The sequence below is a fragment of the Rhynchophorus ferrugineus genome, unplaced genomic scaffold, assembly GCF_030347505.1.
Source record: "Rhynchophorus ferrugineus isolate W39M unplaced genomic scaffold, kcgeb_rfMv2 rfM6, whole genome shotgun sequence".
Taxonomy (NCBI): Eukaryota; Metazoa; Arthropoda; class Insecta; order Coleoptera; family Curculionidae; genus Rhynchophorus; species Rhynchophorus ferrugineus.
In genome coordinates this window covers 13,839,967-13,863,134 of record NW_027472585.1, presented here as the reverse complement: position 1 = coordinate 13,863,134, position 23,168 = coordinate 13,839,967, and the positions used below count along the sequence as shown (strand labels likewise).

The following is a 23,168-nucleotide window of genomic DNA, read 5'->3' as shown; positions in this document are numbered from 1 at the left end:
CCACAAACACTTAATGATTGCCCCTGGGACTTGTTTATAGTCATAGCAAAAGCAAGCCGTCAACATGTCTATAGGAAATTTGCCATTACCAATGTCAATGAGTTGTTTAGAGAATATGTTTCCAGATTGGTCATTTTGCAACTCGACACGCATATTCTTGCTTAAATGAAGTACTTTAACATGTTTCCACAAATTGGAGGACTTTAGACATGCATTGAGTTCATCAGCTGGCGTTGATCGTGGAATCACTGGCAATGTTTGACGAAAATCTCCTGCTAATAAAATCATTGCACCACCAAATCGGTTATTATTGCTACGTAGATCTTTTAAGGTTCTGTCTAAAGCCTCCAAAGATTTTTTATGTGCCATCGTGCATTCATCCCAAACAATCAATTTACATTGCTGCAAAACCTTTGCCATTGCAGAGTTCTTCGAAACGTTGCAGGTTGGAGTTTCATTGCTTTGCATATTTAATGGCAATTTTGGTGCTGAATGGGCTGTTCGACCACCTTCAAGCAAAGTTGCTGCGATTCCCGACGAAGCGAGTGCAAGTGCAATTTTATTTTGTGAGCGAATTGTTGCTAATATTAATGAAATAAAAAAAGTTTTTCCTGTACCACCAGGTGCATCTAAGAAATAAATCCCTCCAGTTTCATCATTTGTTACTTTCATAAGAGTTTCAAATACATACTTCTGTTGTTCATTTAACAGTGGAAGATTTGTTTGAATTTATTCTTTCAAAGCGTTGAGATCATACAGTCTTTCTCGATGCAACTCTTGGTTAAAAGCGTCATGCATTGGACGATTGGGCGCGGTCAGGCCTAATTGAATTAATAGTTTGTTTGACATTATCAAGCACATGTCCTCAATTGAAATCAATGCTTCATTGTAAATTTCTTCACTGATTTGTATATTTGGATTTCCCATTCTATTCCGTATTTGATACAAAATATCATCACACATAAAATCTTTGTACTTCATCCACAAATCAATTGGGTTTGATGGGAAGCATGTAGATATGATTATAGAAAACAATGTTCGTATTTGATGAGTGTGTGATGATATTACAGCATCATTGAGAGTTTGATCCCAATGAGCGTCATTTTCAAGCAATTGCAAACGTTGACAGGCTTCTCTGTAGGATCCACACAATTCACCATCAACAGTTCGTAACTGTTGGAATGATGTTGGGCCACGTACATTGACTAATAGCAGTCGTAAATAAAAACATTCATCATTGCTTGGATGTACTGAATAAATCCGGCCAATCGCATCGGTGGAATATACATCTGTATATCCTGGAACTGGTTTTCCTTGTTTCCGTCGTATAAATCTCCTTGAGGATTGATTCCAGGTATAATATTTTGGCATTTCAGAATATAGCAATGTTTGTGCGAAATCATCGTTTTGGCATGTCTCAAAAAAACTGGTTAATGTAGTAGATGGTGGCTGAGCAGCTCTTTGTACTGCGTTCTGTGCTGTAAAATACACTCTTTGTCCATTTTCTAAATGCACAGCTAAGTGAACAACAGAAGGGTGTCTCTCATGAATAGGAAAAGAAAATATTCGCCAAACTGCTTCATTACTACTGACATAGCGGCCCATTTGGTATTGGGTAACTTCATCATTAGAATTCTCTGCACCAATTCCAATCACAGCCATATCACTCCCTTTGGTTACATATTTGCAAATGTATTTAATCGATTTCACTGAATGGCAAGATTCAACGTTGATGTGTGCTTTGAATGTCTTTGATAAAATGGGTGAATATGGAACAATCCAACGATTATCTATTTCAATATCTTGTTAATTTAATTTGACAATTGTTGATTTTCCATTGTCTGCTGTCGATCTGCGACGATACAATGGATAACCGTCATTACCAGTAATTGTTTCCGATATTAATGTCCGTGGATATCGTTTTGAACATTTACCATCCATCATACACGGTGAATTTTGATTAAGAGTTCCACAGGGACCATGTATCATGTTTTTGATAACTACCTCATGCAATCCAGGATCTACTTGTACATTAGGGATTTCAGCTGATATCACTGCATCAACTTCATTTGGCCTTATCTTTTCAACCAACCAAATCAAAATGTGTGCATGTGGCAATCCTCATTTCTGCCACTCCACAGAATACATCCAGCAGCGTGTCTCACCAAACACATTATGTTTTACGATGAAATTCATTAAAGATTTCAACTTTTGTCTAAAGACTCTGGCTGTAATATCATGACGATCAATGGATGATTTCCCAGGTAATAACTCCTGCTTAATTTCTATCCATTGCGGATTGCATGTAAATGTGATGAACAAATCTGCTGTACCATAATGACGAACATACGACATGGCATCTTGAGCATATTCGTGCATATGCCGAGGGCTTCCGATGTATGTTGCTGGAAGAATAGTCATCCGACCGACATTCTGTGCATTTCCATCAGTATTAATCGCATCTCGAAGGTGAATATACTCTTCAGATCGGAGTTTGGTTTGATTCAACCTGATGAATGTTAATCTCTCCGTTTCAATTTTAACATACATGTCATCAACATATTTGTGATATAATCGCCGACATTTCAATATGTGATTATCTGCATTTTCCCGAATCATTAGGCGGTATGAATAATAGTTCATTGAACTGACTTTTTTGTTGGTTTCAGAACCTGTAAACAGATTTTGTTTTAATAACATTCAAATATAAAATTAAAATACATAATATAGTGACTGAGATATTATCGCCATAGCTAAACTAATATTTTAGTTACCTGTAATGGGATTTATCATTTTTATTGATAAATCGTAGCCATCTTCACCTTGCCAAAATATAATGGGATATTGCAGTGCATCATATGAGCGGTGTGTTTCCTTTATAGGTTGTAATTGAAAATTCCGACGATGTAAAACAATATCACGGGATTCCAAGTTTTCTCCAACTACAACGATAGCAACTTCATCAATAGTTGGTGCATTAAAACGTCTTGTATGTTGACCTGCAGGTGTTTTATCAGCTCTGATTACAATTTTGTGATTATCGGATGGCATCAGATCCAGGGCAGTTTTAAACAATATAATCAATTGATTGTGTTGATGAAATAAAGTTTGTAATTGTTCTACAATAGACCTTTTTACTAAATTGTTATGTGCACAACGCAGATCAATTTCTTGTGGTGAATTGCCCATAAAATAAATTTGCAGGAATTTGTTGTCGCTATCTGACACTGGTAACAGTGAACCTGCTCTGTGATATATTTGCCCTTGTATCTGTAAATAAAAAAAATATTATGGTGTGGTATAAATTAATGGATTGTCAATGATCAAACTTAAATAATATTTGATCTTAAAAAGTATATATTTAGTTTTAACTAATATCTATCAAATATAAAATATAATAAAAGTGTCACTGAAACTGAATCACCATATAATATGATGACTAAGTGATATATTTCGTAATGATTAAGAAATTGAAGATTAGTAACACATCTTAACTTTGGTGACAGAAAATTTTGTTCGCTAAAATAATTATGAGTAACTGCTATAATACATACCTTGAAAGTTGGCATAAAATTTTCCCGAACTGCATTTGTTGCCCCAAATGAAGTCATTTGAAAGCAATTGTTATATTGTTGAATATGTGTCAAAAAGTGTATAGAATCTGTTCCTATTCCTGAAACCAATGAGTACAATGGTTCTGGTGGTGGATCCAATTGTATCAATTTCACTTTACCATTTGCGCAACACAATCCATTGGCTTCGTTTTTGTATTTTAATGCCTTACAGTGTGAGCAAACCAAGTTCATAGAACCAATAACAACACATTGGTAGTTACTGTAGTCAATTGACACATCGTAACTGAAAGCAGCTGGATTCAAACTTGCGCGATTATTAGTTGAATGTCGCGCTCGCGCTTCACGCGTTTGTGATATCCGAATTCTTTCACGTTCATTTCCGTCGTCACGTTCTTGTGCAGTACGATTAGATCGGTAATTAGCTTGGTTTATAGCATTTCTGGTTCTTCTACCTAAATTGCTTCGTCTTATAGGAGGCATATCAAATATAAATTATTTTTTCACTAATCACGAACTAAACAAACACTAACTAACTAAACACTCTGCACAAAACACGATATACGAATTTGTTTCGTGTATCACTTGACAATTCATCTGTCATCTGTCAAAAGTCATCTGTAACAGACAACTTTTTTTTTTAAATTTGATATGACTTGAACTCAAATCCTTTTAAGCCGTACGAATTGTTTTATTTATTTAAAATTTGAATTAAATTTTAAACAAATAAAAAAATTTAAATAAATAAAACAATTCGTACGGATTAAAAGGATTTGAGTTCAAGTCATATCAAATTTAAAAAAAAAAAGTTGTCTGTTACAGATGACTTTTGACAGATGACAGATGAATTGTCAACTGATACACGAAACAAATTCAAACAAAAAGGGCTATTTTTAGGGTTTTTCCAGCAATAATTCTAATTTTTCTCGCCGTAAAAACCATCCCTGAACTTCAACGAACATTTTAAAAAAAGATTTGGCCAAATTGGTCCAGGCGTTGTTGAGTTATGCGCTTAGGAACATATTTTGCGATTCATTTTTATATATAAGATTATTACTAATCTTTTTATTTCAGTATCTAATTAATTTACAAATAAATTGAAAGAGGGCCAAGTTTTTAATACTTATAATTCACACAAACACTTTTCATAAGCTCTTCTTTGTAATATTTTGAGAACTATAGTAATCAGATATCATATGTCCTGTTCCATTTACTCTGATTAATTTCTGCCATCACTTTTAGATCCTAGTGAAAGCGCTCTTCATATTCCTCACTAAAGTTTTCCAGACTCTTAAGCAATATATCCAGGTAACTCTGGAAGGACCGTGGAAGTTAGACGCATTTTTTTATAATCTATTTACAGTTTGGTGCTTTATATTATTCAAAAAGTTTGACACCACAATCAAAGCTTTAATTAAAATAGATATTACAAGGTACTATCTCGTATAATACCAACTATATTGCAAAATAATACAATATTTCGACTATGTTCATTTAAAATGCAAACTATAAATTACAAAATACTGTCAGATGTTAGGTTATGCAAATAGAGTCTAGAGCTAATCCAATAGAACTCTTGATTTTTGTATATATTATCAGATATACAGTCTCTTGCTGGAGAATAAATAAAACCTGCTAAAGAAAACAATGTTTCTGCAAGTCCTGATGAGCACAAACTTGTATGGACCTATTTTTTATATTTGCTTAGTGTCCAAGGACAAGGTTATTTTTGCTTATATTGTTTAGGAAGCTGAACGCTTCTGCTGCTAACTCCATTTTTCATGCTTATGGTTGGTCGCTGCCCCTTTTCGCAAAACAAAAAATCGCATTCTTTGCTGCAATTCATGTTTCTCCCTGGTAAAATTTCACGTCTTTTTTTGTAATTTGTCCCTAAGATATGGATTGCAATTGATCTGAATATACAGAGGTTGTAAAAATAACTGTTTCAGAATTAAGAAGATACATGACAATTTGATGCACAGTAGAGGTACAATATTGTCAAGATAAAAGACTCACATGTTTATAGATCGATATTTTGCTAACGAAAACTACCGAACGTTATTTTTTGCAGAACGCACCTACTAATAAGATCTCTAAATTTACTTATGGTCATTTATATTAAGTCATAAGTATTTGAATTACTGACTATAAATATATAAGCGTTAAATATTTGAAATAGTAAAATTATAAATTATATGTATTTGTATTTCAATTACGTATTTGAATTACTAGTAATTCAAATACACCCCAACCCAACAACTAACACAAAACCTCTTCTCAAACTTCACTTCCAATATATTTCTACAAATATGTCAAAAGTGTTTGCCTTCCTTCTCCAATGCTTTATTGAAGTGTTTTATCAAACTTACATTAATAGGTATGAAAATAACCTGCATGTTACTCTTTTAATATCGAGATTATATTATTAAAAAGAGTATTCTGAAAGGCTCTTTTTATGTCCAAAAAGCTGACAAATACACATATTAACATCAAAGAAAAATAATGAAGAAAATCTTAAGGAAACAAAATAGATGGTCCTGGATAGTTCTCTATAATAATTAAGATAGAAAACCGCTCCAAATCAGATACTGTAAAACTTGCAAGTTTGATGTAAAAACGTATATTAACAATGCGAGAATCCACCAAAAGGAAGAATCACCGCTCTTCTTTGGTTTATTTTACATATTCATTTAAACTTTCCCATAAAACATAGATGTCCGGGAAATATCAAATTACCAAATCATCTTCGATGGCTTGCAATTACCTTGAAATGTGTATGGTCCCAACTTGATAAAAACAATATTAGAAAACTCACAATATATATAATATTTTTAAAATTATAATATATTATTGCAATGCACGTTTTATTTATGCCACATTCTACAAAAATTAACGTCAGCTAGAATGTAAGAATGTCTTCATCTTATAAATCTTTTCCGAAAATACATCGGTTGTAAAATCTTAACGTGTCCAAACAAAACGCGACAAACTAAAGAAATATTAAGTATAACATTCATAAAATCCAGAAAGGTATACTCATGACATTTATTAATAAAGACGGATTCACATGTGAAATATCGGGAGAAGAAAAAACAACACACCCTGTAAAACTTGCAAGTTTGATGTAAAAACGTAAATTAACAATGCTAGAACCCACCAAAAGGAAGAATCGCCGCTCTTCTTTTATTTATTTTACATATTCATTTAAGCTTTCCCATAAAACATAGATGTTCGGAAAATATCAAATTACCAAATCATCTTCGATGGCTTGCAATTACCTTGAAATGTGTATGGTCCCAACTTGATAAAAACAATATTAGAAATCTCACACTATATATAATATTTTTAAAATTATAATACATTATTACAATGCACGTTTTATTTATGCCACATTCTACAAAAATTAACGTCAGCTAGAATGTAAGAATGTCTTCATCTTATAAATCTTTTCCGAAAATACATCGGTTGTAAAATCTTAACGTGTCCAAACAAAACGCGACAAACTAAAGAAATATTAAGTATAACATTCATAAAATCCAGAAAGGTATACTCATGACATTTATTAATAAAGACGGATTCTCCCGTGAAATGTCGGGAGAAGAAAAAACAACACACACATACACACGAATACAAGCGCGTGCTTTCACAAACAGGCCGGCGTAACTTCCCGCCCTGCGAGCTCAAATCTGAAATATTAATACGTGTTTAGTTTGTTGGCAGTGCCTTTTTCTTTGGAAACATCGTCGGTTCCCAGTCAAAAAGATTTCCTCATATATTTATATTATATTGAAACTGTTTCGAGTAGCACATTTTATTCACAAAGTTTCTCGGACAGCCCTGAGAAGTTTTTCGGGTGATGAAAGGCTCCCGAGCGGACACAAAAAGGAGAAAAGGTCTTTTCCTAATCTGGTTTCTTCAATTTTTCAAGGAATATTTATATTAGTGTGGGCGTTCTTATTCTTGCCGATGCAACAAAACAATTTGGGGGTTTGTTGACTTTCCTGTAAAAAATATTTTAGCTTAAATTGTTTACCATCATTTTTGATATGTCAACATGTCCTTATAAGTTCAAGGAAGTTTGTTGTGACCAAACAAAAAAATCAATTTCTACTATATACAAGGGGAGGACGTAGTTATAAAAAACCTAAAATTGACAATGAAGCGAAGTTTTATTGAAATAAATGTGTGTTGTAACAGGTGGGTCAAAAGTCCCGCTACAATTTTAATTACGCGCCATTTTGGTTATGTGGCGTTTAATTCAGTTTCTCTTTAACCATTGTGTTGTGTAGACGTCCAAATTTTATTATGGATAAATATACGTCACAATTTATCGTTTACATGCGAATTTTCGACAGTATGGTACCACAGCAAACAGACCTCGTTCTGGAAGACAACGTATATCTCGTAGCTCTGAAGTTGCAGTTCTGGTGCGCGATACTGTTACAGTCTCCAGAAACATCAATTCAGAGACGTGGTTCCCAGTTACACATTTCTGCACGCAGTTTAAAGCGAATTTTGAAAACTGATTTCAAAATGTCCCCATGCAAAATTCAATTAGTCCAAAAAATGCTACCGAGAGATCCTCATCAACGAATTGAATACAGTAATGCAATCCTAAGGAGGTCTGGGGAAATTGAAGATTCTTCGTCTAAATTGATAATGAGCCCATTTTCTTCTCAGTAGCCACGTCAATAAACATATCAGTCGATTTTTTATAACACAGAATGGAAACATTATTGTTTCCTATTTTTTTGAAAATGACCAAGGTGTTGCAGTTATTGTTACTGCTGAACGGTACCAAGACGTCATTCGAAATTTTCTTGTGCCTGGAAGAGCATGGACTAAAGGACATCTGGTTTCAGCAAGATAAGGCCACGGCATACACAGCTTGTTCAACAATTCAACTATTGAATGACGTTTTTTCCACGAAAACTAATTTTGCAAAATGGCATGCCCAGTCAGATCTCAGGATTTAACGGCACCTAACTTTTTCTAACGGGGTTTTTTAAAATGAAAAGTTTATTTGAATAAGCCCCTAACGATTTGACATCTTAAAAATAATATACGTCACGAAATAGAAGAAATTCAGCCTCAGATGCTACAGAACGTCATGAAAAATAACTTAAAAAGAGCCAAAAGTTGCATTATTGAATTGCAGTCACCATTTAGCCGACAAAATGTTTCAATAAAAACGAAAAAAAAAATATGTTAAGACCAAATAAATTTTTATGAAAACTGAGCTTACTAATCTTTTCATTCAACAGACAGATCCACGCTAATGCAATCTGCGTTTCTAAATTTCTTGATCAACTGTGCATTGATTGTCGCATCTTAAACAAGCCCAGTTCTCCTGCGATCTCTGGGAGTAACATGTAGAATTTATATAGAACTATCGCATTTAATAAATATCAAGATTGAGATATCACTCAGGCTTTGACAATATCCATATCTGGGAACCATACTGAAAGAATACAAAGGCTTCAAAAATGTGGATTATAACTGGATAACGTAACATTTAACCTTTGGATGCCTTTAACATAGATGTTCGTGAAATGTTCTTAAAACTCATTCTTCTTGTGTCCATAATTTTAAAGTATCATTCACATATCTTCCAATAGGGTGGGTTTGTATGTCACTATGTTTATTGCTCTTAATTTCTAGTTCTTCTATAAACAGGTTCTCTGTGATGATGGTAACGTTGACCCCATCAGTCTCCTACCACTTCTGGTTTGTAATGTCTTTGAACATGAAACTTTTGAGATAATGTTTTGTTAGATTTATTGTCTCTTTTTCCATATATTATTATCTCCTAAGAATGCGTTGATAGAGAGTGATACCACTTTTAAGCTTGTCCAGATAAAGATGTCACGGTCATAATTTATTGTAAAATGATATGTGTGTTGGATATATGTTAGAAAATCATGTAAAGTGCTAAGTAAAGAAAACTATGTTGTTAATAAATTACAATTTATGTTCTCTCTTATTCGCGTAAATGAATGCACAAAGACGAGTTTGTTTATCTAAAGAATAATCTAAAAATATCTAAAATGAAACAAGTAAAATTGTGAAACAAATAGTAAAATATAAATAGTATAAAATCGATACCTAATGGTTAAAAGAATTATAAAATTAATTAAAATGACTTACTTTTGGCTAATGCCGATTCTGCCATCGGACCCAGCTGATGATTGTACACACGACATATAAGAAATATACTATTCTTCCTAATATAAGCTTGTATTATTTCTTCATTCTAAAGTTTAATTTTTCTTGCATCTCGAGAGTTGACTGTTTACTAATTCACATTATTTGGCTCTAATAATTCTGATTCCCTGACTTCTGTTCCTTTTACTTCTTACTTCTCGACCTTTATCTATTCTGTCTTATTATTCGTTGATTCTTGTTCTTTGACTAGTTCTCACCGTTCTGACTGTTTCGTGTTTTTTGTTTTTTGACTAATTATGATTTTTCGTTCTTTGTGGAAGCTTCTACCTCGGACTCTTGGCGATAACTGAGAATGCTGGTTTAAGAAACCCTTTTCTTCATCCTGATTCGTTTAGAATTCCTTAAAAATTAAAGGATTATTAAAAAGACTCCAAAATTCTACTATTTCGATGCTTCCTTTCGTAGTTTGTGTCTAACTTCTTACACACGTCGTTCGGCCCCCCTATATTTACCCCCATTACCCGGAACATTTGACAACGAACCGATGAGAGATCCTTTTTGGTAGTCACATGTTTTCTGCTTTGCTCGGTGCTTTGCTTAACTGCGCCTGGCATCAGCAGGCATTGGATACAATACGATAACTTACATTGCCTCAAGACATAATTCTTCTTCCAAATTACAAATATTACAAGAACAGCTAAATGGTCTAATAAATTAAGAATCCTAAACCATACAAAGAATAAGATTACTATTTTTCTAAACTTAAAATTAAACAATTTTCTTAAATATATATTTTAATATTTAATAATACTAAAATGTCGTTATATATAAAATTGTTAATCCACCTTCCAAAAATATAACATAGAGCTTTTTCTTAAATTGAGCCAAATTATTATTTTATTTTTTTAACTTGGATAGATATGATGGTAATAGAAATCGATTGCTATTATAATCATATAGTAACTGTCGTAAATGCTTTCGAAGCTCTATCAATTTGGTACCTAAGATAAAAAAGAAATATAGGTCAAACAATTTGAAATATATAGCCTAGCTAAATCATCATGCGAGTTTACAATGAGTTGAACTTTTTTGAGTCAAGAAACTGATCATTGTAAACACCAAATTGCGTTGAAATGGTCTTACCATTAGAAACCTAGGAACCATTGGCCACATGTTGCAAAATTCATGACAATGTACACAGAATGTTTAAATTAAGGTACCACTCATTTGTATAAATAACACTTGAGCTTCTTAAAGAGCACATCAATTGACTTGATAATATTAATATATTATAAAAATTGGGTAAGTTCATCATTCGGAGAAATTTTTTTTTGGTATGGTATGTATGCATTTGGTCTCCGGAAGATAGAACAATTAGAAGCTTACAAAATAACAGTTGAAATAAACATAAAATTATATTCCTTCATAAAAATTCCAAAGTTTTCATAACTAATTATAACTAAATTCCTGCAATATAATAGATTACCTTTCTTGAAACATATTATTTATTATTTAGTAAATATTAATTTATATTAAAAAAAAGTTTCAGCAACTGCACTAAATTATACAAATTGATAAAATAAGTAACGTTATTTCTCATCGTTTGTCTTTTTTTAAGGGTGAAAAAGGCGATATGGGCCGGAGGGGAAGACGAGGCCGACCAGGGCCTCAGGGTCCCCCAGGACCACCGGGAAAGGTAGGAGAGATAGGCCCGCCAGGATGGATGGTAAGTGAAGTTTTAGGTAAAATCTCGGATATAGAAAGATTTAAATCTTGCCATTTCATAACACTATCTAAAACAGGTTCTCATTCCGCTTTCGAAGTCGAAAAGCCTTTCAAGGGAAATAATTTATGGCTTTTCTGCGCGTTCTTACATTTCTTGTGTTTTTCCTTTGCCTCGGTCCGGGAAAAAAAGCAAATTCCCGCTTTGTGTTTTATATTTTCGCTGTTCGGATATATAAAAAAAATAACATTTCTATACGCTTCATTTTACTTCAAAAGTGTGTCTGTATTTTCGTAATGATCTAATTATGAAAAACAAATACTGAGGCAATAAAAAATATTTATTACTTTCAGTAATGTGACCTTATTCTGTATATTATATGTAAAAGCTTTTCTTTAATTATTTTAATGTCATTATTTCGTCTCTTTTTAGTCTTTCTTTTTTTTCAATGACTAATAAATGTTAATAACGTAACCTAATTAGTATTTACTATCATCGATATTACGGTTTATGTTATAGATGGCTTTAATAGTAAAATAAATATAATATGACTTTATTCTATATTTTTTTATGGATCATCCAAACTACGGTAGTATATATATATATATATATATATATATATATATATATATATATATATATATATATGTATATATATATATATATATATATATATATATATATATATATCGGTAAATTTATAGTGAGCATGAAGATTTAGTATTACAATAAACGTTTTTGAGTTAAACATACTTACAAATTGGTACACTACCGCACTTTGGAAGTTGTATGCTCTAAATAATATTAGTTAATCTACTAAATAAATGAAAGAATATTCACTTTATAACTTTCGCCACGTAAGCCTTTCAGTTTTCTTATTAGATTTAATTACGAAAAAAAAAATCATCCACATAATATTCTATATATATAACCATAATAATGGTAGAGTACAAATACCAACAACAATTCAAATCTAAAAGAAAACTTCTATATTTACGCTTTCGGTTAAAGGAATATGTAAGAAAGTAACTGAAATATTTGAGCAGTATTTTATTTTTAAAATAATACAATACTACTAGCAAATACTAAAAGTATTTATAGCCTTGTCTATACACTTTGAGATTTTAAATTTCCCACTGAACGCACCCTATATTGAACATTATCAACTTTATTGTCCAACTGTACAAGAAGCGTTCAGTAGAAGAATATGATCAATATGCATAAATTATTTCGAACAGTTGAAAAATTATTACAATAATTACAAATTCAATTCCAAAATTGAAAAAGAGATATAAGCATGTACTTAAGACCAGAAGACGGAGAATTATATTTTCAAATTGCTGAATGAGTGGACATCGATGGCTTGATGGCGCATTGGAAACGCCTAGTAGAGATTCTCTTAAGAACTTACAAACAGATTAATATTACAAAAACTTGTCAGATTATTTTGATTGAAATTTAAATTCAAAGCATTGAACAATGTTAAAAATTGCGTTGTGAAATCAGTTCCAGTCTTGTAGTTTCCAGTCTTTTTAGTATACTTCGACAATAAAAATTGTTGAGCCACAATTGGAGAAAAATGAGTAGAGAAATTAGTAGTAAAATTAATAGAAAAGATAAAAGTAAAGAAGAGTTATGCTAATAAACGATAAAAACGTGACAAAAATAGAAAAGCCAGAAATCGCAACGTCAACCATAATAATGATAGTGTACAAATATCAGTAACAATACAAATCTAATAGAAATTCAGATGATAATAAAGTAATATTCAAAGAAAAGAGAAGAGAGACAAGATTTATTTTAAATGAAATGCATGAAAATTTCAGAAAGTGAAATGAAAAGGATAATTAAGTATAGAAATAATGGGAAAAATACAGAAAACAGAAGGAAGACAAATCACAAGAACGCAGAAAATTAGAAGCAAGACATGGTATAACAATAGGAAGCAAGAGAAGATAAAACATGTTGGTAAATAACAAAAAGACACGTACCTTACCACCAAAAAGTGGGAATGGCAATGGTAAATATTTTAATAAAATAAAAACGAAAAACTGTCCAAAGATCTGTAGAGAGAGAAACATTGAATAGTGGAAGAACACGAAGTGCGAACTGCATGACGACAGATCCACTGCAAAGCATCTAGAAGTCTTCTTTAAAACCAGCCATATTCTTTCGTTGGCTGATCCAAAAAGGCTATTATATGGTATAATTTCCCTGGGTTTATTACTGCCTTAATTTGTATAATCATTCTCCATGTTTGAGTTTCACAAATGTACTAACAATTTCTTGATTTATGTATATTGTGGCATAATATTACTTGTGTTGTATATTAGCTATATTTTTCTTAAAATAATGACGCTGAAAATAAAGAAGACTAATAACGATTCCAACAGTTCAGCGACCGATACAATCTAACTTGAAGCAGATACAGACAGATAAACACCAACAAATAAATCACAGCCTTCACGAATTTCCGCTCAGCGAAGAAAAAAATTAACTATTTTAGGGTTAACGATTTCGCAGAATTCCTTCCATTGATTAATATTCATCTCTTTTTTCCCCGCTTACCTGGTGCCGCGCACGCAAAAGAACGGAAAGGTAAGATTAATTAAAAGCAAATATTTAATGTGGCGTCAAGAATAAACAAAAACTACCAACAACAACAACACGGCCTGTTTGTTTTGTAAAATAAACTAGCGTTTTATTTTTACAATACAGACCGATACGGCCGCAGTTCGTTTAATATTAATGCGATTTTATTTTATTCATTGTCGGAATGCCTCTCTCAAACATCGCCATAATACCCCAACCATATAACAGTTTTCAATATAAAATAATAATATTCATTCACATCTGTAATATATATTGAAATAGTTGTAATAAGTTTAATAGAAAACAACTTTTAACCATTATTTTCATAAGTATCGATGTGAAAGGACGGTGAATTAAATTTAAAGGCATTAATTTTATTCAATTATTATCAGCTACGGTTTATTTGAATTGGTCCCATTGCCTAAACTATGTGCCATGGGTTTTGAACCATGATTCTTAATACTGGCTGTCGACTCACCAGTGACCAATTAAGAGACCATCCTAGAAAACCTACGAAACATTTATCTTTCGAAGCCTTATCTTCTATTCTACATGTTTATCTCCAAGATCGTGTAAGAATTGAAAGTCATTTGTTTAAGACGGAACAATAAATGCATAAATGAGGAACAGAGTCAGAGACGCAGATGACAATAGTTTGAACATGTCTATCGAATGAAAAGTTAACAAATCCGTCACATACTTTTGTGGTAATATCGACATTTTGTATGAAAGCTACAGCCACCAGCTCTCAAAAAAATGGACCAAGATCGTAAAAAGCAATCAAATACGAGACTAACATTATTCCAGGTCAGAATAACTGAGGTCGACCACCAGCTGTGGCGAGAATTATGCACCTCTTCAACCTCATAGAAGGTCCCATCTACTTTACAAGGTCAGGTACGAGAGAGTACAAATCGTTGTCCTGGTACCATCACTTGGATGATATCAAATGGCACTGTTAGTTCTAATAATATGCAACCTGATTGCTGACATTATTGAGATGGTTGCTCCTTGTCGGGTTCTATTATGTTGCTAAGGAACATATCCAGTTATAGTCACAAGAATAGGGCCTTTCTGTCATTTTAACGACTGCACTTACCAAACCGACATAAAATTTGAATGGTCAATTCTATTTAAATACCTGTGAAATCCATCTAAAGATTCCATTGAATATGAGAAGCAGCTAAAAGCTCAAAGAAAAGCCTTCTAATAGCTAAGTACTTTTGAAATCGTTAGGAGATGCTGCTGTCAAACCCAGGAAATTTTGAAACAATTTTGTTGGACAATCATACCCCACATACCTTACAGTGCGGACCTCACACCTACCGATTATTATTTGTCCTTTCAGTTAAAGGAATACTTGAGTAGCTAATGTTTCCAAAGCAACAATAATGTGAAAGAAGGGGTAAAACGTTTCCTAAACTTTTTGGCAAGAGTGGATTTCATCGATATTGGGAGACATAAAGTGGAGTAACGCCTACAAAAATGTGTAGAAAAATATGTTCATTATGTGGAAAAATAAAGTAAAGTTTCCTCTTACCAACAATGTATACCGTCTATTTGTAAAAGTAAAGAGACACTTAGTTGTGGATCAATGTATATGCATTTTAGTCACGAGAAACTGATCTTAATGACTAAACCGTTAACGCCAGCTTTTCTACTGGCCTATCTTCAATGCTTTTTTTTGTTGAATTTTACACTTCTCTCTATGAACAATCGAAGTTCAAGAAAAGCACACAAGTGGAACTATCTTCTCGAATTGTGTATCTTTAGGAATAAGTACATTGTATAGTGGAGGTGTCTATATATAATTAAACATGGTTGGTTAATTTGATTATACGTTTTTTCATGATAATTTCTTCGTTCTCCCATCCTTTGTATAAGCAATATATTTGTTTCCGTTAGGTATTTTAAAGTTGATTGTTGCTCTCAAAGCAATACAATTACTTCCTACCAGTTTCCAATTCTCTCTTTGTTTTGGGTACCCAGTGCGTTCTTGTAAACTGTACACAACTTTTGAATCACATATTTACCGAATTCTTTAGGAGAATAATAAATTTCCTATACAGCCAAACTTTCATTAAAACTGAAGGAATAAAACTTACAACTGGAAGAACTGAGGGCAAATATTATATATTGTTTAAGGTCTACTAAAATAAAACCTGATAAAATATAAAGCTATGTTAAATAATAAAATAATTTCATCAAGTTCAAGTTGTTAGAGTTAGTTCGTAACTATACATACGATGCCCCAGAATTAATTCACAGTCCTAGTATTTCACATCGATTTATATGTAAAATAACATCGACAAGTCACTTTCGAAATCTGTATTTATCTGAATAAAAAGAAATGCTTTTAAAAAATAACTCCAAGTACCAGATGTTTGGATTTTTTGTTATAAAACCCATATAATATTCAAGCATAAATCCAGTATTTCCTTTTAGTTCCTGAACTATATTATATTGCCGTCATTTCAAATTTCGGTTATCATAAAAATAAAACGGGAAAGGTGAAAATCTCGTTTATTTCAACGCTACAAAATGCTAAAATAAAATAGGAGACATCTATATAACATATTGGATAGTTTACCTTTTTATGTTTTGGAATATCGTTAGACCACACAAAGGCAATAATACTCTATATGTTGGACAAAAAAATGTTTTCCATAAGAGTTTTTTACGATATGTACAACTATAAAAAATAAGTAGCCCATTTATTCATATGATGCTTTCAGTATGTTTTAGGTGTTTTTCATTATTTTATTGTGATTTACGAGATTAAAATAATTTAATATTAAGGTAAAGGTAAATCCTTATAGACTCATGAGCTTAACTGAATTTAATGCTAACAAAGTATTGTACCTGACAATGTTAACAGGTCAATTGAAAAGTCCCCGGCCTACCATAGTAAAGCCCATTTTTTTGGCAAAATTAGTTCTTTTTATCCAATATAATTTCCTTCGATAATCATACACTGTTTGTACTGACCTTCCAACTTTTCAATACCATTTTTGTAGTACGAACTGTTCTTTGCTTCAAAACAGACCTCAGTTTCGGCGATCACCTCTTCATTCGACAAATATTTCTTCCCAGCGAGCATTCTTTTGAGATCTGAGAGCAGGAAATAGTCGCTGTGGGCCAGATCTAGAGAATACGGTGAATGAGGTAGCAATTTGAAACCCAATTCATGGACTTTTGCCATTGTTTTCACGGACATGTGACTTGACAATACGGTGTATTGTCTTGGTGAAGCAGCACTTTCTTTTTCTTCGAACGCGACCATTTTCCAGCGATTTCGTCGTTCAAACGGTCCAATAACGCTATGTGAATTATTCCATGCACTTTCCAAAATATAGACGCCATAATCTTGCCAGCCGACCGTTGCGCCTTACCACGATTTGAAGCGGGTTCATCGTGTGCAGTCTACTCGGATTACTGTGGATTGGACTTTGGAGTGAAATGATGGAACCATGTTTCATCCATTGTCACATATCCACTCGGTTTTATTACATCTTCAAACACTGCTCCGAATCATCAACTCGTCGTTGTTTTTGGTCAAAAGTGAGCTCGCGCGGCACCCAGTTTACACAGAGCTTTCTCATACCCAAATATTCATGAATGATATGATGTGCACGTTCAGTTGATATCTTTAGAATATCTGCTATTTCATTCGATTTCAATTTACGGTCATTCAAAATCATTTTGTGGATTTTTTAAATGATTTCGTCGACAACAACCTCTTTTGGGCGTCCACGTCGATCACTGCCTTCGGTGCTTATTTCACCACGTCTAAACTTAGCATACCAATCCTTGATGGTTCATTTTCCTGGGGCAGTATTCAGAAAAAAAAGTTTTTGCTTCAACTGTATTTTTTTCCTTCAAAAAGCAATATTTTATCAACAGGCGAAATTCCTTTTTATCCATTTTTTTCACAATAACAAAAGTTGCTTCACTCAAAATCCTATAATTCACAAACTAATGATCCGACAGCTGTCAAATATATATACACGCATCTTTCAAGGGTTAGGGCTAACTAAAAACATATGGTTTAAATTCTAGTAGTGCCATCTATGTTTCAGGCTGGACACTTTTCAATTGACCTGTTAGATCATATTTTTATTCCCAAGAATATTAGATAATACTCTATCCAGATCAATTAGGAGGTACTGCTAAGGTTTCCATTAAAATTTACTTTTTGTACGAAAAAATAATTAAGAATCAAACTTCAGTCACAAAAAATACTTGAAATGAACGTATAATATTTTGTTTAGTATTATGCTAATCATTCAAAATTTAGGGAATATCTTAAAATTTCTGTGCAAAGACATATTCATAAACTACATACCTTTTAATTTTACAGGGAAGACCTGGTCCTGTAGGTGTACCTGGTCTACCTGGCCCAAAAGGTGACAAGGGAGACTCATCACATGGAACTGTAAGTATTATAGTTGCGCATATTTTCTGTATTATTTTAATTAGGGCTCAACAACATTTTTAAGTAAATGTACTTTTAAGTAAAACAACAAAAATATCTATTTAAATTTATAGATATAATACTATAGAATATTCAGTTCTGTTTGCGCAATGAAATGAATTAAATAATTAAGTAAAATCAGTGAATTCGCAGAGTAGCCACCGAAATGGAGAAACTTAGTTATTTATAAGCCAATCTATTAAATTTGTATTAGTCCAAAATTTAATTTATTTTATTATATTATTTATTTTGTGCTTATTAAGATGGATTTAGAATTTATTTTATTTGGAAGAGACATAAAAAAAATGTTTATAATTGTTACGTTTATATTAATTTATTATGTATTATACGCTTTTATTATTCTTGCATAATGTAGAACAATTTTAGTTTATTTCAGCTTCTGAACGCATGTATTTATAGCTGAATATATTCTTTGACGAATACTTTACGACAGAATGTTTACTGTAACCCCATAATAAGGTACTACCCAATTATGCTAAATTGTTTAATAAGTTCACGGAGTACTACCTATTTCCCAATATTCATATTGTAATATATTTTTAATAGAAAATTTTAGTTCTGGAAATTAAATAGAAATTATAAAACTCCATTCATTCGTATTTAAAGAGTATTAAAAGTACTCGCTTCGATACAGAGAAGACTAGCATGGCCTCTACGCAAAATCGTGAAGCGTTCCACATTTTTTTATTCATTATCGCTATAGACTCGATTAAGCAGGTTATATGATTACTTATCATAAGCATTTATGTCATAAATATAGCCAGCATCTTCTATAGAATTACACCAGTAAAATACCAAATTATGCCCATCAAAACGGACTAAAATTCTCGGGCGAAAAGTCCGTAAAGATCCATTTTTGCAGACGAAAAAATTGCCCACGGATGGTTGCACTGACAATGGATGGTAAGAATTAAATAAATAAACCGAAATATAGATTCCTTGAATTGATATTTGACCACAAACGAAATTGAAGCTCTCACATAAACTACATAATGGAAAAATGTTTGACAGATATACGATTATTGAAGACTCTTTTTAATCACTATTGGGGTGCTCATAGAATTTCACTGATTAACATATATGACACTAATTAGTAGTAAGCTGGATTATGGAAGTCAGTGTTACATCACTGCAGCTCCCTCCTATTTTAGGAGACTTGATCCAGTCCAGAATACTACCTTGAGGGTTATACTGGCAACATAGCACACCCGTCCGGTTGAGGGCCTTCAATGTGAGGCAGAAATTCCATCACTTGGTTATATGTAACCAAGCAACTATGCAACTATGCAAGCTCCCTCAAATTTCATTTAGAGCTGTGTCAATTCGGCTATTTCTTTTCTAACAACCTAGAAAACAATACTACAATAAAAAAGCATACAAGTCCGTCATCATTATTTAGTAGGACTTGCAATCCACCAAAAACAACAATCCCTGCTGCAGTCAACAAAACTACAGCAATACCACCCTGGCAGTGCTTCAATATATCTATAGACATATCCATGAAGGTGCTAAATAAAGAATATATTATCTCCTCCATAGTAAAACAGCCTTAGTCCAGACACTTGAGGATAATTACCCAAATAACCTCAACCTTTACACGGATTGTTCTAAACGGGAAGATCGTCGGTGCCGCATACACTTCAAGCATATTAAAGGAACACTTTTGGCTTCCTACTATTACTAGCATTTTTTCTGCGGAGCTTTTAGACATTTACAAGGCTCTATCTACCCTTGATAGGTCATTACCATACGCATCAATACTTATAATATCGGATTCAATGAGTCCTTGGGATAGTCTGATTTCAATATAACCAGTAGCTAATAGACCACCCTCTAGTTATGGCTATCAGAGAGCTACATACAGCACTGGAGAGGAGGGGAGTAAGGATAAATTATCTATGGGTTCCCTCTCACAGGAAAATTTCCAGTAACGAAAGAGCTGACTGTCTGCAAGCATAAAACTGAATCAACTAAACTGGGATCTCCATATGGAAAATAACAAGTTGTGAGAGTTCAAGGGGGTCTTTTATCAATCTCCCAATATTAATAACTTTAGTAGGTTCCCACTGAGCATCCTTGCTCGTCTGCGAATAGGACAGAGCAGATTAACTCATGAGCATTTGTTAAAAGGAAGAGACCCTCCACAATGTGATGAACGTCAAATACAACAAAGCGTCAAGCACACTTGTGTACTATGAAAAGCTTGAAGTATTGAGACAGCACCTCTGCATGCTAATATCATTAGAACAAATGGTCCAGCTCAAGCATTTGGACATGCTTATCAACTTTTTATAAAAATTATTAATCGGCCGCAGGATTGATACAGTTTCTGTGTTTCTCCTCTATTGCAATTTGTATTGTTTATTATTTTAATTTAAATGTCATTATTTTGTATACTTTATTTAAAATCGGCATTGTAACTCGACCCTAAATAGGCCAAGAGGCTGATGGGCTTTTAAAATAATAAATAAAAAAATTAAGATTATCAATGGTTTAAAAGGATTAGTTATTTTTAAACTAGTCGTGGAAAACGATACACAAAACTGTCTCGGAATAGAACTTCGAATGGCTAAGATATTAGAGCTCTAGCCACTTCACCAAATTTAGTGGGTAATATCTGAAATTAAATCTTGCTATATTTACCTCTATCTTATTTTTGCATGTTTCCATATTTCAAAAAATTATTTCTTAAAAAATATTTTCATTAAAGGTAGCGGTTATGGCTACTATAGGGATATCCCATCGAAGTGAGCTCATTGGTATGTACAGGACATACGTGAAGTGTGTGATCTCAGATTGACATATTACCGTCTGTGATGTGATTATGAGCTGAACTATTAAATATTTTGCTAGCAACAGTATCCATGCTAGTAAGAGCCAATAAAAATTGGATGAAACCCAAAGTTAACTGATAGAGACCGACGAACAATAAAACGGAAAAAAATATACAAGAACAACACTAACTTAAGTTGTTTTAACTAAAATAGTAAGGTGAGGGTTCCATAAGGGTTACATTAATAGAAGGGCTACGATTGCAACACATTTTATAATGGGAGTCAACGCTAAGCTCAGACAAAGTGGCGCAACAATCACTAAACCTGGACACTTAATAATACGAAATAATATCTTTTACATTGTTTCCTTCAAGCGTGCCGGGTTTATAAACGGAAACTCCCAGAAGATACCTAGGATCCGATCTAACGTTTTCATTTGTAGCGATATGAACAATATAGTGATATTCAGCTCGTCCTCTTATTCACATCACTAGCCGGAACACTGCTATCGAATATCTCAACGCCGTCAAAGATAATGCGTCCATACCTTCATTCAAAATGGTTCAGTCTTGTTTTCTGTGAGGAGCATCAATATATCCTGAAGCATATTTGTTGGCCATCAGAATTAACAAATCTTAACAAAAATGATCAGCTAAATTTAAATTTCCGTCCCCAAAATCAATTCGTCAATGAAAATTATCCCATACTCTACAAATGTACTTCGAGGAAAACTATAGCTCTTTCAAAAGCAAACGATATCTCAACATCTTATTAATATATTATTTCTGTATTGTTCGGAATGCTTTCATTTTTTTCCCCGATCTTACCGAAGAACCTTGTAACCAATAAAAAATATTTCTGATATCATAATAAATGATATTTAATCATATCCACCGTAGTAACAATCGGTGGGTTATTTGAAAAATTTACTCCACGTTATACATCATTTTATTATTTAGTAGCACAATAACATCGTGCAGATTAAACTTCCCATTGTCCGGCTTCATTCAATTCATTTCTCATTTCTTTAGCGCGCATTGTCTTTAATTTCGATTGTTGAACTAGACGTTTCGCTTAGTCGTTCCTGCGAACTCGTCACGAATTAATTAAAATTAAAATAAAAAGCTCATTCAGGGGAAAAATCGAGAGGGATGACATTCGATTCGTTCGTTAACTTTTGATGGCGGTCCTTTCATTTTCTTCTGCCAAGATCGACGACAACGTCGAAGCAACAGAATTCTGTTAGTTTATTTAACAAATTAGCGAATGTTTTGATGTTTTTATAATCAAGTGTAAAGAATTAAATTAAATTACATTTATTTACATATGCAGCGGAAATACCATCGAGCTAGGTAATGTAAAAAAGAAGCTACAAAACACCCATAAAAATTCTAGTACAAATATTTTTTATAACTACTCCATTTTTGTCAGCAATTTTCTTGTTTTACGAAGAGTCGGCTTCATAGTGTACCTCTTGATATGATTTATACTGATAGTAATAACAAAAATTCAGTTAATCCATATGCAGTTGGAAATTTTCAAAGTTTCAATTTTAAATCTGTTCAGCAGAACTTAGAAAATAGTTTCCAGGAAATCGTTAAAGTTGCGTTTTTACATACCGCGTTAATATCTCAGAATATAGTTTAAGTTTTAAAAAATCCTAAGTGCAAGATAGTTTAACTTGCAATGTAATATAGATATGTACATACTTACTTATTATAATTAATTAATTAACAGAATATTTTTAATTAAAATTTTTAGACGAAATTTTATGTCAAATATAGACTTTAAAATTTAATATTGAAACAATTTTAATGTAAATCTCAATTTAATAAAAACCAAGAACA

The 23,168-nt window shown here is 32.6% G+C and overlaps 2 protein-coding genes across 9 annotated transcripts in view; one reads left to right on the top strand and one right to left on the bottom strand.

The window, feature by feature from the left end:
• Mp (collagen XV/XVIII-type protein multiplexin) overlaps positions 1–23,168 on the top strand; it is a 754,107-nt gene that overhangs the window by 574,496 nt on the left and 156,443 nt on the right. For all 8 annotated transcript variants that reach the window (XR_013006194.1, XM_076407452.1, XM_076407453.1 and 5 more), the window contains 2 exons: positions 11,356–11,463; positions 18,413–18,487. Coding sequence is in view for 7 of the 8 variants with exons in the window: in XM_076407452.1 (XP_076263567.1) it covers positions 11,356–11,463; positions 18,413–18,487 (183 nt within the window). In the remaining variant the exon portion in view is untranslated. The remainder of the gene's footprint in view (positions 1–11,355; positions 11,464–18,412; positions 18,488–23,168) is intronic.
• Positions 1,810–4,174, bottom strand: LOC143198316 (uncharacterized). Its single transcript, XM_076407459.1, has 4 exons — positions 3,734–4,174; positions 3,555–3,673; positions 2,775–3,270; positions 1,810–2,672 (listed from the first exon to the last, which is right to left on the bottom strand). The coding sequence occupies exons 1-4, from the start codon at positions 4,053–4,055 to the stop codon at positions 2,122–2,124; spliced, it is 1,488 nt and encodes a 495-aa protein (XP_076263574.1). The 5' UTR covers positions 4,056–4,174; the 3' UTR covers positions 1,810–2,121.

Coding starts and splice junctions, on each gene's coding strand:
- LOC143198316 (XM_076407459.1), bottom strand. CDS start 4,055: ATGCCTCCTATAAGACGAAGCAATTTAGGTAGAAGAACCAGAAATGCT. Junction 3,271..3,554: donor ATTTTATGCCAACTTTCAAG/GTATGTATTATA, acceptor TTTTATTTACAG/ATACAAGGGCAAATATATCA. Junction 2,673..2,774: donor AATGATAAATCCCATTACAG/GTAACTAAAATA, acceptor ATCTGTTTACAG/GTTCTGAAACCAACAAAAAA.